At 34.9% G+C, this 12750-nt stretch overlaps 1 protein-coding gene across 2 annotated transcripts in view; it reads left to right on the forward strand.

The window, feature by feature from the left end:
* Positions 1–12750, forward strand: part of ASAP2 (ArfGAP with SH3 domain, ankyrin repeat and PH domain 2) — a 261971-nt gene that overhangs the window by 198926 nt on the left and 50295 nt on the right. For both annotated transcript variants that reach the window (XM_074288099.1, XM_074288098.1), the window contains exons 16-17: positions 2905–2999; positions 12232–12421. In XM_074288099.1, coding sequence (XP_074144200.1) covers positions 2905–2999; positions 12232–12421 — 285 coding nt within the window. The remainder of the gene's footprint in view (positions 1–2904; positions 3000–12231; positions 12422–12750) is intronic.

Raw genomic sequence — 12750 nt, forward strand, 5'->3', positions numbered from 1 at the left:
AGATATTCTTCTGACTTCAGGGCTAGATCATTGGTTAATTTCTAACTCAGCACACGAGTCATTGAATTTTGCTTCTCTCATTTCAGAGGTAGTCAAGGATCAAATCAAAGATGTATGGTGACTTTGTTTATACCTGGTTTTCCTAATCATTCAGCTCCTATTCTAACAGCTTGATCAGCCTTCTATTAATAATCCAATAATAAAGTCTATCTGTGAACAGTTCCCTATTGTTCCTGTTGGGGTAGTATTCTCAAGCCTAGAATGTCAGCTAGGAAGGGGTATGCTAGTAAATAACAGCCTACTTCTTCCCACCACCCGCCATCAGTAATATGTTTCTCCAACATCAGATGGTTGGGGTGCATGGAATGGCTTGCCTAGACCAGCTGTCCCTCTGTCATTCAAAGATGAAGCCAAATAGAGGGAGTTTTCTCATTCCTAAGGATTCTCCGTTCCTTCTGATGTTGCTTTTCTGGCAATAAAGCCATAAGAGGCATCAGGATGTTTATTTGCTATATCTGCCTTATTTGTGAGTTAGCTCCCTTAACTATAAAAGAATGTGGGTGTCCATTGGAAAGATTGGGGACCTGGATGAAATAGAGCATAATATCCTTGTTCTGCAGTAATGCAGTGGTACTGGGAACTCATTAAAATGGGAATGCTTTCTACAAGTGCTCTTTACAATTTAAAGGGAGTCTTATTTTGCTTTTGTTTTCATTAAACAACCATTTTTTTTTTTTTCCTCCTTCTCACCTTCCCATTCTCTCCATTGGCCAGGGTGGAGGTAGGAGAGATAATCAAGAACAAAACTTTTCTAATACGTGTGTATAGTAAAGCAAAGCATGTTCTCACATTAGCTCTGTTCAAAAATTTATCTCATTCTACATCTGGAATCTGTCATCTCTTTATCAAGAGACAGGTAGCCTGCATCAACATTTCTCTCTCTCTCTCTCTCTCTCTCTCTCTCTCTCTCTCTCTCTCTCTCTCTCTGTCTGTCTCCTCTTTCTCTCTCTCTCTCTCTCTCTCTCTCTCTCTCTCTCTCTCTCTCTCTCTCTCTCTCTCTCTCTCTCTCTCTCCCTCCCCCCTCCTTCCCTCCTTTCCTCCTTTCCTCCTTCCCTCCTTTCTTCCTTCCCTCCCACCCTTTCTCCTACCTCACACAACCCTATCCTTCCAAATCCTCACTCACCTCCTCTCTAACTCTCTCTCTCTCTCTCTCTCTCTCTCTCTCTCTCTCTCTCTCTCTCTCAAAATAGGAAAATTTTATATTTGTTAGTATCTTTTTTTCATTTTTAATAGTATTTTATTTTTTCCAATTACAATATAAAGACAATTTGCAGCATTCATTTTTTTAAAGGTTTTGAGTTCCAAATTTTTCTCCCTCCTGCCCTCTCTTCTCCCCTCCTCAAGATGGCAAGCAACTTGATATGGATCGTACATATATAATTATATAAAACATATATCCACATTAGTCATGTTTCCTTTTCATTCTCTTTTGCAACATCCTTTTCCATATCCTGCCTCCTCTGCATAGAGGTGGGACCCAGGACTCTTTCCTTGGTCCTTTTCTTTTTTCTTTCTACCCTTTTTGTTAGCAAACTCATCAGATCCTAAAAATTCCATTATCTTTTCCATGTTGATAATCATTTCATGTTATTTCTTTAATTCCCTTCACATACACTATATTCTAGGCAAACTGTACTATGTGGTATAACTGAAGTGCAGCATTCCCTCTCATTTTTCCATGCTTCTACCCAAGCTATTTCCTGTTTCTAAAATGTTCTCTTTCTCACTTTTGCCCCATATTCCTCTTCACTTCAAAATTTGAGATTAGATATTACTTCCTTTCCAAGGCCTTTCCTGATTTTCCCAACTTGGAAAGCCCTCATTCCTAAATCACTTTGAATATATACCTTTAAATACTTTCAAGAGAGAGAGAGAGAGAGAGAGAGAGACAACTTTCACATAATTCAAGTCAGCATTTGCCAACATTTCCTACTGTCCTAAATCCCTTTGCCACTTAAGCCTATTTCTTCTTATTCACTTCTTCATGGAGGTAGAGAATAACTCCTCATATCTTTCATTTACCTGAAGATTATGTTAACCTCTTAACTGTGCAATAGTATAGAGATTGATGTGAATATTTGACCAAAATAGAAATTATTTCTATTGCAATATAGTTTTCCATATGGGATGATTTTGCATTTTATTTTTCTGATAGGGTTTTGGGTTTCTCGTAGATTTTGTGTGTTTAATAAACTATATTTGATAATTGTGAGAACATATAATGAGTGTATATACATATGTGTATATGTGTGTACATACATATACATTTTTAAAGATAAAGAATAAGATCACAATGTTTCCCAATCAACTAATATTTATTGAACATTACTATATAGTATAATAGTTATATTTTTTAATATCAACTTCTATGCTTATTGTTCTTACATCTGAAAAATATAATTAAGCAAAGTGTTGATAGATTTTTGAGTGTGGGATTTGGTGTGCTGATTGCATGAACAAGGTACATCTGTGGAGTGGTGAATAGATTGGTTTGCATGAGGATTAGCAAATTCATATAAGAGTGGTACAATATCACAGTTAAAGGGTAGGATGGTAGCAGATTGTAAAGAATTTTAAATGTCTCCTAGAACCCTTAGGGAATCTTTTTATTTTATTCAAGGGACATTTTATAAAAACAACTCATCAGTAATGCACATAATAGACCTCTCAGAGTTTATAGACACCTTTGAGCTTTGGATTTTTTTACATCTTTATTAATGGCTAGCCACTTTGTTTGCTTTATTTTTAATGGCCATTAAATAAGTCATCAAATGTATAAGTAATGTGTCACAGTGATGTGTATTAATAATTAAGTATCCTGACAACACTCTTTTTTTTTTCCAGCTTGCCAAGAATATTGGGAATGCAGGTTTTAATGAGATTATGGAATTTTGTCTGCCAACTGAGGACTCTGTCAAGCCCAACCCAAGCAGCGACATGTAAGTGCAAAATAGCTATCCTCATTTTTTTTTTAAATTAAAGCTTTTTATTTTCAAAACATATGCTTGAATAATTTTTCAACATTAACCCTTGCAAAACCTTGTGTTCCAGTTTTCTTCCCCCACCCCCTCTCCTAGATGACAAGTAATCCAATGGTGAAAATAAATGTAAATCCAATATATGCATATATATTTATAGTTACCTTGCTGCACAAGAAAAATCAAATCAAACAGGAAAAAAAAATGAGAAAATAAAATGCAAGCAAACAACAACAAAAAGAGTGAAAATGCTATGTTGGGAAGCATACTTGGTTCCCACAGTTCTCTCTCTGGGTATAGATGGCTTTCTTCATCACAAGATCATTGGAACTTATCCTAATTTTTAAAACTCCTAATTGTGTGCTGCATCAGATCTCGGTCTATTGGAGGTAAAGAGATACCTTTAGGGTATGTTATCCTGTTAGAAGATATTCAGAAATAGATCTGTTAATTTTCTACCCTCTTTCTCAACTCTGCATGGTATCTAGATCATTTGTAAGGGCTAAACATAGTAATATAATTGTTATAGAATCATGTAAGAGCCTGTAGTATGTTGGAAGAAGTACTCATACAGCAGTAATCATTTTATCAAGAAGTTATCTTCCATGCAATTCATTTAACATTTTTTATAATTTATTTACCGCTTTTTATAATCCTAGTTAATTTCATTCTAGTTTTTTTTTTTTTTTTTAATTTTTAAAAATTTTATTCCTAGTTTGTCTTTTTGTATTGCCTTACAGTATTGAAATAAGCTAAATGGGAATTGAGTCATGGAGGATTTTAGTTGTTATAAATACAAGTCACATATTTGTTTTCCTTGTCACTGTATGTCTGCAAATATGCTAGGAAAGTGTTTTCTTTTAAAGAAAAATCTTCTTTAAAAAATATTCTTTACTCTGTATTCTTTATTCCTCACTAATAAAAGCAAAGCAAAATAAAAAACCTTATACTTGAATTTATGCCTCATTAGGCATTTCTTCCCCTTGATGAGAAAGAACTTAACCCTGCTCCCATAATTATAACAGGGTGCGAATTAACTAAGCATCCCACTATCTTCCAGGAATGAAAGATTTGTACCAAAGTGAGAAAGTATTGACTTGTCCTTACATGTTATTTTAGTGGTAGTTAAAATTTATATTCTGCCTAGTCCCTAGAGGTCACTTACCATTCATATGCAACATAATCCCTTGTTCCTAGCTGATCCCTTTTCTGGTGATAAGAATACCTACTGTATTGAGGTAATGCATGACATAGTGTCTTATGCTCATAATAGATATTTGCTGAATAATGACAGGATGCATAAAACATGTGATACTTAGGCTACCAAAACATGTACAAGTTTAATGTAAATAAAATCACAAAGCAACCTTTTTAGAGACAAAGAATGACCTTCATAATTTGAGAGAGATTCAGATCTTGCTTGGATAGATGGTGCCAATAAAACAAAAATGACATTGGCACCCAAATAAATTAGTTAATTCCATACCAGTGAAGTTACTAAGGGAATAGTCTTATAAATTAAGACAAGGCAATAACAATTCATTTGGAAGATCAAAAGATCTAGAATCTCATGGAAAATAACTTCTTAAAAAGTAGGGCTGAAGGGGGGACAATATTATCAGACTTCATATTATGTTATAAACTAAAAATCATTAAGAAAAATAGACCAGAGAAACAAATAAATAAGAGTAAACAAAACTCAGAAGCAAATTAAAACAGTAGTTTCACATTTCAAAAAAACCTATTTGACTAAACTTGCTCCCCAAAAAAAGTCAATTGTGGGAATAGTTTTACAAAAATTAGCTATGGATCCACAGTTACATCATTTACTAAAATAAGCTTCAAATAGATGCTTGATCTGAATATAAAAAGCCACAAAAAAGGAGTCAGGGATTAACATGAAGCACCAGTCCTAAAGTCAGGAGGACCTGAGGTCAAATCTGGTCTCAGACACATGCTGGTTGTGTGACCCTGGACAAGTCACTTACCCCCAATTGTCTCAGCAAAAAAAAAAAAAAAAACCAGTAACAAGAAATAGGAGATGCTACATTTTACAATTATGTCTGATGGGGAAATTCTTAACAAAATAAGTAAAAGAGATAATCATAAAAGAGAAGAAACAGTTTCTTCACGTACTTAAAGTTAAACAGCGTTTGCATAAATTAGTCAAGATAAATAAGAGAAACTGTCAAACTGGGAAAAAAAATCTTTGTATCAATAAACTGTCAAGGGGGGAGTCAAGATAAATAAAGGTATTGACATGACTATATTGGATCAAAAGCTATACCCCAAAAGGAAAGTTGTAAAAATATATGCACAGTTTTCAAAAGAATTGCAAATGTTCAAAAAACCTGTGAAAATACATTAAAAATAATTAATAAGAAAAATGTTCATTCAAACAAACATATTCTCTCATATGCTCATCAGTTTGGCAAAGATGACAACAAATTAGGATAGCCAGTGTTAGAGGGGTTGTGAGAAGATAAGCCCACTCATAGAAGTTGTTGGTAGAGCATCTATAGAATATATATTAGCAGAATAATTTATTTATACATAATATATTTACAAATATTGCATGTAATAACATTCTGTATCATAATTATGTTTCTATATATATAGTTCCATATACTTGTAAATACATGATGTGTATATTATTACATTTTATGTACACACACACATTTTTCATTGATAGGGATATAAACAAAAAGATCAGAATAGAAGCCTGAGTAACTAAAAAAAACTAATAATTCTTCCAGAGAACAAATTAATGAAATAAACTTTATTTGTAGCAGAGAGTTGGACAATTACTGAAGCAGAATGTTATACACATTGTCAGATATGGTCACTTGTGTTTTTGCTTAAGTGTCACCTGCACTGGGGGAAAGGAATAAGCATTTACATAGCACTGACTAAGCACTTTTTACAGCTATTACCTTATTTGATCCTCATAACCACTTTGTGAGGTAGGTGCTATTATCACCCTCATTTTATACTTGAGGAATTTGAATCAAACAGATCCTAGTCTAGGATCACACAGCTAGTGTCTGAGGCCAGATTTGAACTTGGGTTTCCCTGACATTTTTTCTACTGTTCCACAGAACCGTTATATGTTGGGAGTTGGGATTCAGTTGTTCTACTCTAACCTCTCTCCTTCTTTAACCTCAGGAAGTTAATAAATTCTTCCTATGATATCCAGAACTTAATCTTTTTTTCTTCCCTTTTTACTTTCTTATGCTCTCTTGAGTTCTGTATTTGAAGATCAAATTTTCTGCTCAGTTCAAGTCTTTTCATCAAAAATAATTGAAAATCTCCTATTTTATTGAATCTATCTCAGAATTCACTCTTAATGTAGAGTATTTTTGCCAACCCTGGTGGGTTAATTCACTTCCTGATGAAGTTCTCCATGAAGCCTTTCCCTGTTTTTCTAGCTACAGTTCCCTCCCATTTATAACTATATAAAGTGTTCCAAAAATCCTGTGTAGTTTTGACCTGTTAAAGTTTAAAATTCTACTAAGATTTTTGGGATACCTTGTATAAATGCATGGTATTTCCCTGGCTAGATTGAAGGCTCTTTGAAGGCAGGTACTACTTGACCTACTACTTGATCCAGCACCTAACACGGGGCTTGGCATTTGCAGTAATCATTTAACACTTATCAAAAGTAATACTTGGGCATGCTGCCCAAGATTGTTGTGAATGTCACTTGGCTCTTTGATTTTAAAAATAAAAACATCTCTAAAGTTGTCATGTACTGAAAATGCACCACCCACTTCTGTCACTGCTTGAATAAGCTCATTCATCACTGCCACTGGGGAAATAAACATATTATTTCCAGCCTTGTCTCAGAAGAAGTATGCTGAAGGTTAGGCCAGAGACACCTTATAGTGAGTTTTGACTCACTAGGTGGAATATTGAGGTGCTGAGTTTACGTGTGATAAATAATTAGAAAGAGGAAAAGTCATAATGGTCTAAAAATTTAGAGCCATTTTTACTGATTAGGAAGTGATTTTTTTAATAATGAGAGTTTAACTAATGTTACACTATTAAGGAGGCTCCAGCTTTAGTTCCAGCACTTGGCACGTGGTAGGCATTTAATAAATGTTTATTGGCAGTCAGATGTTTGAGAGGATAGATCGATGGGCCGGAGTCAGGAAAACCTGAGTTCAAATCTAGTGTCAGACTCTTACAAACTATGTGACCTTAGACAAGTCACTTAACCCTGTTTGTCTCAGCTTCCTTATCTATAAAATGAGCTAGAGAAGGAAATCTTTGCCAAGAAAACCCCAAATAGAGTTACAGAGAGTCTGATATGACTGAAAATTATTGAACAACAGCAAAATATTTATTGATTAATAAATACCTGTTGATATATTACATGCTCAATGTGTAGTTATTTAATTGAAGTCCTGGTTTGAAAATCCACTCCAGATACCAATTGAACTTTCCAAGGATTCCTGATTTTGTTGGTATGGGAATTCCCTCCACCAGTAGAACTTATAGCTTCTTTATGCTTTGATTTTTGGAATTGTTTGGCTGGAAAAATGGCTAACCCATTGATGACGGAACATTTTTCTAGACAGATCCTTGGGTACCAGCATTTTTGAAGTTGAATGGGATCTACCAGAGGTCTCCAATATCAATATTGTGTTTTACTCCACATCCACCTATCTAATCGCTGGCCAAGTCCCATCAATTCTACTTCCACAACTCCTGGATTTGTTCCCTTGTCTCTTCACTTCTCTCTGCAGCATCTCGGTGCATGCTCTTATCACTTTACACCTGAACTACTTCAATAGCTTACTAATTATCCAATCTTAATTTTAGTCCCTCTAATGTACAATTCATCTACCACTCAGCTGCCAAAGTGATTTTCCTAAAGCTCCAGTCTCACCATGTCATACTTCCCTGCTCCCTTCAAAACCCAGTGGTTCCTTATTAAATCAAAAATCTAATATAAAAGTATCACTTTGGGACTCAAAGCCTTTCAGAACCTGACCCTTTCCAATATTTCCTTCTCTTTCTCCCACATACTACTCTTTCTGGACTCTGTAACTTTTCACTGACTAGATCTCAGACCTGCTCTGACTTAGTTCAAATAGCATCTTCTACAGAGGGTCTTTTTGTTTCTCTGGTTCCCAGTGAGATTATCTTCCATTTATACTCTCTAAATCTTGCATGTATATGCTGGCTCCTTCATTAAAATGTGAAGTGCTTGCAGGCAAGGACTATGTTTTTTATTTTCTTTGTAATCTCCAATGGTTAGTGTCTGGCACATAATAAATGTTTGTTGACTGAGGGTTGACCAGATTTTTGCTACACTGACATAATCTTCCAAATACCTATGTACTGATAGCAATTTGGAGAAAGATATTAATGATGTATTCTGTATCATAGTATCCAGTTAATTAATAGGACATTCAGTCTTTTCCTGATAAGCTTACTCTTTGAAGGAAAGGGATGAAAATGATTCAATAAACTTTATCTAAGAAGCCAAAGAGTTTGGTTTAAGGAAGGTTTCATGGAACTCCTTTTTTAGGATCTATTTTTAGGGAGTACCAATGCCAAGGTTAATGAATAAGGGAAATCTTGATAATTTTCAATATTTGGTCATGAGGAAGTTGAATGGCATTTTGGCCATTAACATATAATAATAATAGCAACCTGGTGGTTCCTATCACAATCAGCTCTTAGAATTCTTTGTATCAACAGATTTGCTTCATATAGGACATAGATCAGTAAGTCAATAAACGTTCACTTGTTTCAATCACATTCATCCTACTTGGGGATTTCTTGGCAAAGATACTACAGAATGGTTTGCCATTTCCCTCTCTGCCTCTTAAGTGTCTGAAGCCAGATTTGAACTATGAAAGATGAGTTGTCTTGACTTCAGGCTCAGTATTCTGTGCATAGCATCCTTAAACACAACATTTACTAAGCCCCTGCCATATGTTCTTTGCTAGGCAGGAATTGTGGAGGATTTTTTAAAATATCTATTAATGTGGTCTCTGCCTTCAAGAAGTCAGGAATATGATGTATAACTTTGAAAAATGAAAGAATATTACATGCATATTTCATTCGTTTTGGAAGTCAGGTTCTGAGGACCTTCATTTTGTGTGAAATTATGACATCTGAACTTTATACTGTCCACATACCTGGAAGCAAAGAAATTACACTATAAAAGTACCATAATAGAAAGATTAACTTGGCTGTGATGTATAGGATGGATTGGGGACAAGGGGAGCAGCAGCTAAGAACTTCTTGGAATGTCCAGTTTTGAAGCAGTAAGAATCTAAAATAAAATGATGGCCATGAGACTGAAAAGAATGGTACTTAGAAAGAGTGTTTCTTATAAAATAGAGTTAATAGGTTAAGATAACTCGATGAGGAAACAGGGGTAGAAAAGAAGATTTTAAAAGTTATCCTGGAGATTTTTAAGAACAGATGACTTGAAGAGTGATGATGTCACTGGCAGAAATAGAGAAACCACTTGTGATAGCCTCTTCAAGGGAAAGAAGATTATACATTGAGTTTTGGATGTATTGAACTTAAAATTACTGTGTAAGAAATTAGAACAAAATATTTTTTAAAACTAGCTTTACAGACATTATGTTCAGAACCCATGTTTTGGAGAAGTATTAATCATTTAAAATCTTTATAATGATCAAATTGAGAACCCTTCTTTGATGAAGAGCTAGGACAGGATTTAATCCTAGAAATAGGATTAAAACTTAGAGACAACCTGATTAGAAGGTGAAAGGTAAAAAGGAAGGGTGGCACTCAATTATGAAATTTTGATATTTAAAAGCTAGGCACATATTTAAGAGAGAACCTGGTGGAGACGAGCCATGTGATGGAACATATTTTACTTTCAGAACTGGGAAGACTGAAGATTTTCCCAAAGGTTTTGTCCAGCACTTAGAAACTGAGGTTCAAACTCATTTTAGCCACACTGTTAAAATAATTTTCTTTTCCAGCTGGGCAAGCTGTTTCTGTAGATAATTTTCTTCTGGGAAACAATTTTAGGGATCTGGAAAATGCTTAAATGGAAATTCAGGATCATTTGGCATGTCCTTTAACTCCAGAAGGTCTGGTTTACTTTCAACAATATTGGTATGATTTTGGGCTGGCTCTAATGCAGGGACACCAACTGATTCAGATTTCCTTTGAGCAACACAAAAGATTCCTTTAAGTGGTTGCAAGCATCATATGGGACTGGATTTTACTCTATGATCTTGGAAAAGTTAGGATTGATCATTCATTCCTTCATTCAGCAAACATTTGTAAAGTACCTCCTGTGTGCAAGTTTCTAGAAATTCAAAGACTAAGTGACACAGTGATTCCTACCATTTTGGAGTTTAAAAATCTAGTTGGGGGATATGACATATGAATATAGAATACAATGTGATATGTACATAAGAGAATTGCAAATAAAAAACCCTGATAGTTCTGAGGGTAAAGGGGTTGTCATTTCATTACAGGAACCCCAGCTGTCACAAAGTGTATAAGCCACTTATACCACTTATGCCAAATGAATGAGAATGAACAGAGAAAAAAGGCTTAGAGCTCTCTCTTAAAAGTAGAAATATTTTGTGTTTTGATCTCTTCTCTCCCTCAAAAACAAAAATCCAATAACAAAAACAAACCCCAAACTCCTAATTGGAATAGCATTTACTCTATTAATAGAAGATAAATGAATAATGGTCCAATTGCTTTATTAGGAAAGGTGGGATTGACTCTTTTGAAATAGTCTTTTACACAAGGATTGTCCCTGATGATTTTGAAGTAATATTAACTGATGGGATGAATAAGACTCAAAGAAAAACCAGGTCCTTGATAGCTAGGTGGACATTAACGGAATAGGGCCTTTGTTGAATTTAAGTGTTTGAGTTGGCCTTTGTTACAGCACCCTTGTTAAATTTCTACAGTTACTCTCTGAGGCAAACAGAGAGGGGCACTGAATTATCTTGTCCTTTGTGGGCCCTTGTTGAATTCTTTGTTGAATTTCCTCTTTTTATAAATGATTTTATGGAAATACCTCAGAAGAAAAGGGAAGGAAGAGGGAGGGATATATTAGAAATTGAAGGTGGCATGTAAGCAAAAGATAAAAATTACAGATTTTGAGAAAAGATTTTCACTAGTGTTTGTTCAAGAATCCTTTCTGTTTCTTTTGTTAACAAAATATTTTACAAGTGTTTTTCTTCTTCTAAGATCCCCTGCCAGTGAATTATCATGATACAGAGGCAAGCATGAGTTCCCAAAGACTATGCCAAGAGACCTCTAGCATGTCCTACAAAGTTGCACAGCATTGAGAATTGGCCAGAGAACAGATCTGCTCTCTGACCAATAAGGGAAAACCTAGCTAAGTTTGGAGAGTTTTATTTTAGGAATGGCAGTGGTTGATGAGTTCTTCAGTTATAACTCTCCTAAGACTACCTAAGAAATTGTTACTGCCTTTGCAATTTGTGTTAGCTCTGAGTGCCAACAAAGCTAAAATCACACCTCCAAGTTCTTTGGTTTTTTTGGAGGTGGGGGGAGAAAGAGAGAGAGAAGAAGGGCGGGGGGAAAGAGGGAAGGGAGGAGAGAAAACATCAATACAACTGTTACATAAGGGGAAGGGTGAATAATATTAACTGACATTATAAATAAGTGACTTTATCACATTTATTTCAGGTTTGCAAAGTCCCTTTTAACCTCAATAGCTCTGAGATGACTATCAAAAAATCTGATCTCCATTTTATAGATAAGATAGCTGAGACTCAGAGGAGTTATGTAATTTGCTTCTATTCATACTTTTAAATGACAGAAATAGGACTCATTTTTCCTGATTCCAAGTCCAGCTTTCTTATGAGCAGGACTAATAGATTTGTCTTCATTTATAGGCCCAGAAACCAGAACATAAAGGAACCCAGCTATTTGCTCAAAGCTAAACTGAAAATGAGTCTTCTGTGTCTGATCTTTATAACCTAAGTCTCTTTTCTGTATTGAAAATGGTCACATTTCAGCCTCTTAACCATGGTTCTAATATAAAAGAACTGTATGTTTTGCTTCATTTCTCAGAATTTCTCTAGCTTAGCATCCCTTGAGAAGCAAATTTTGTTTAACTCTCTTGGTACTTGAATCTAAATGGGTATGAGGATTTATCTGACTGAGGGGGGTCATTAAAAATTTATAAACCAATTGTGTTTGATTTCAGGAATGCGAGAAAAGACTACATTACTGCCAAGTACATTGAGAGAAAATACGCAAGGAAAAAACATACGGACAATACAGCTAAACTACATAGCCTTTGTGAAGCTGTAAAAACCAGGGACATCTTTGGGTTGCTCCAAGTTTATGCTGATGGTGTGGATCTGACAGAAAAAATCCCTCTCGCCAATGGCCATGTAAGAATGACAAAGGCTTATTAGCCTTCTGCTGAAAAGAAAATTCTGTGATAGGAAATAATGTTTCATATGGATTTTTGCAGAAGGAATGTTTTCTTAAATGAAAAACAATACATATTTTGTGTCTGTTAATTTTTATTCTTTTTGTGGCATTTAGGAAGCTTAAGAGAGATAAATTTCTGGATGATTAGTCATTTTATTAATAATGCCAGCATTTTTAGTAAAAAATCAGTGGTATTCTTGAGTGCCAAAGACCATCATAAGGGTCACAGTTCATTGCCTTGGGTGGAAATCAACTCTGATTGTTTAACAATTAATGAGAAAATTAA

Source organism: Sminthopsis crassicaudata, chromosome 2 (genome assembly GCF_048593235.1).
Source record: "Sminthopsis crassicaudata isolate SCR6 chromosome 2, ASM4859323v1, whole genome shotgun sequence".
In the NCBI taxonomy this organism is placed as follows: domain Eukaryota; kingdom Metazoa; phylum Chordata; class Mammalia; order Dasyuromorphia; family Dasyuridae; genus Sminthopsis; species Sminthopsis crassicaudata.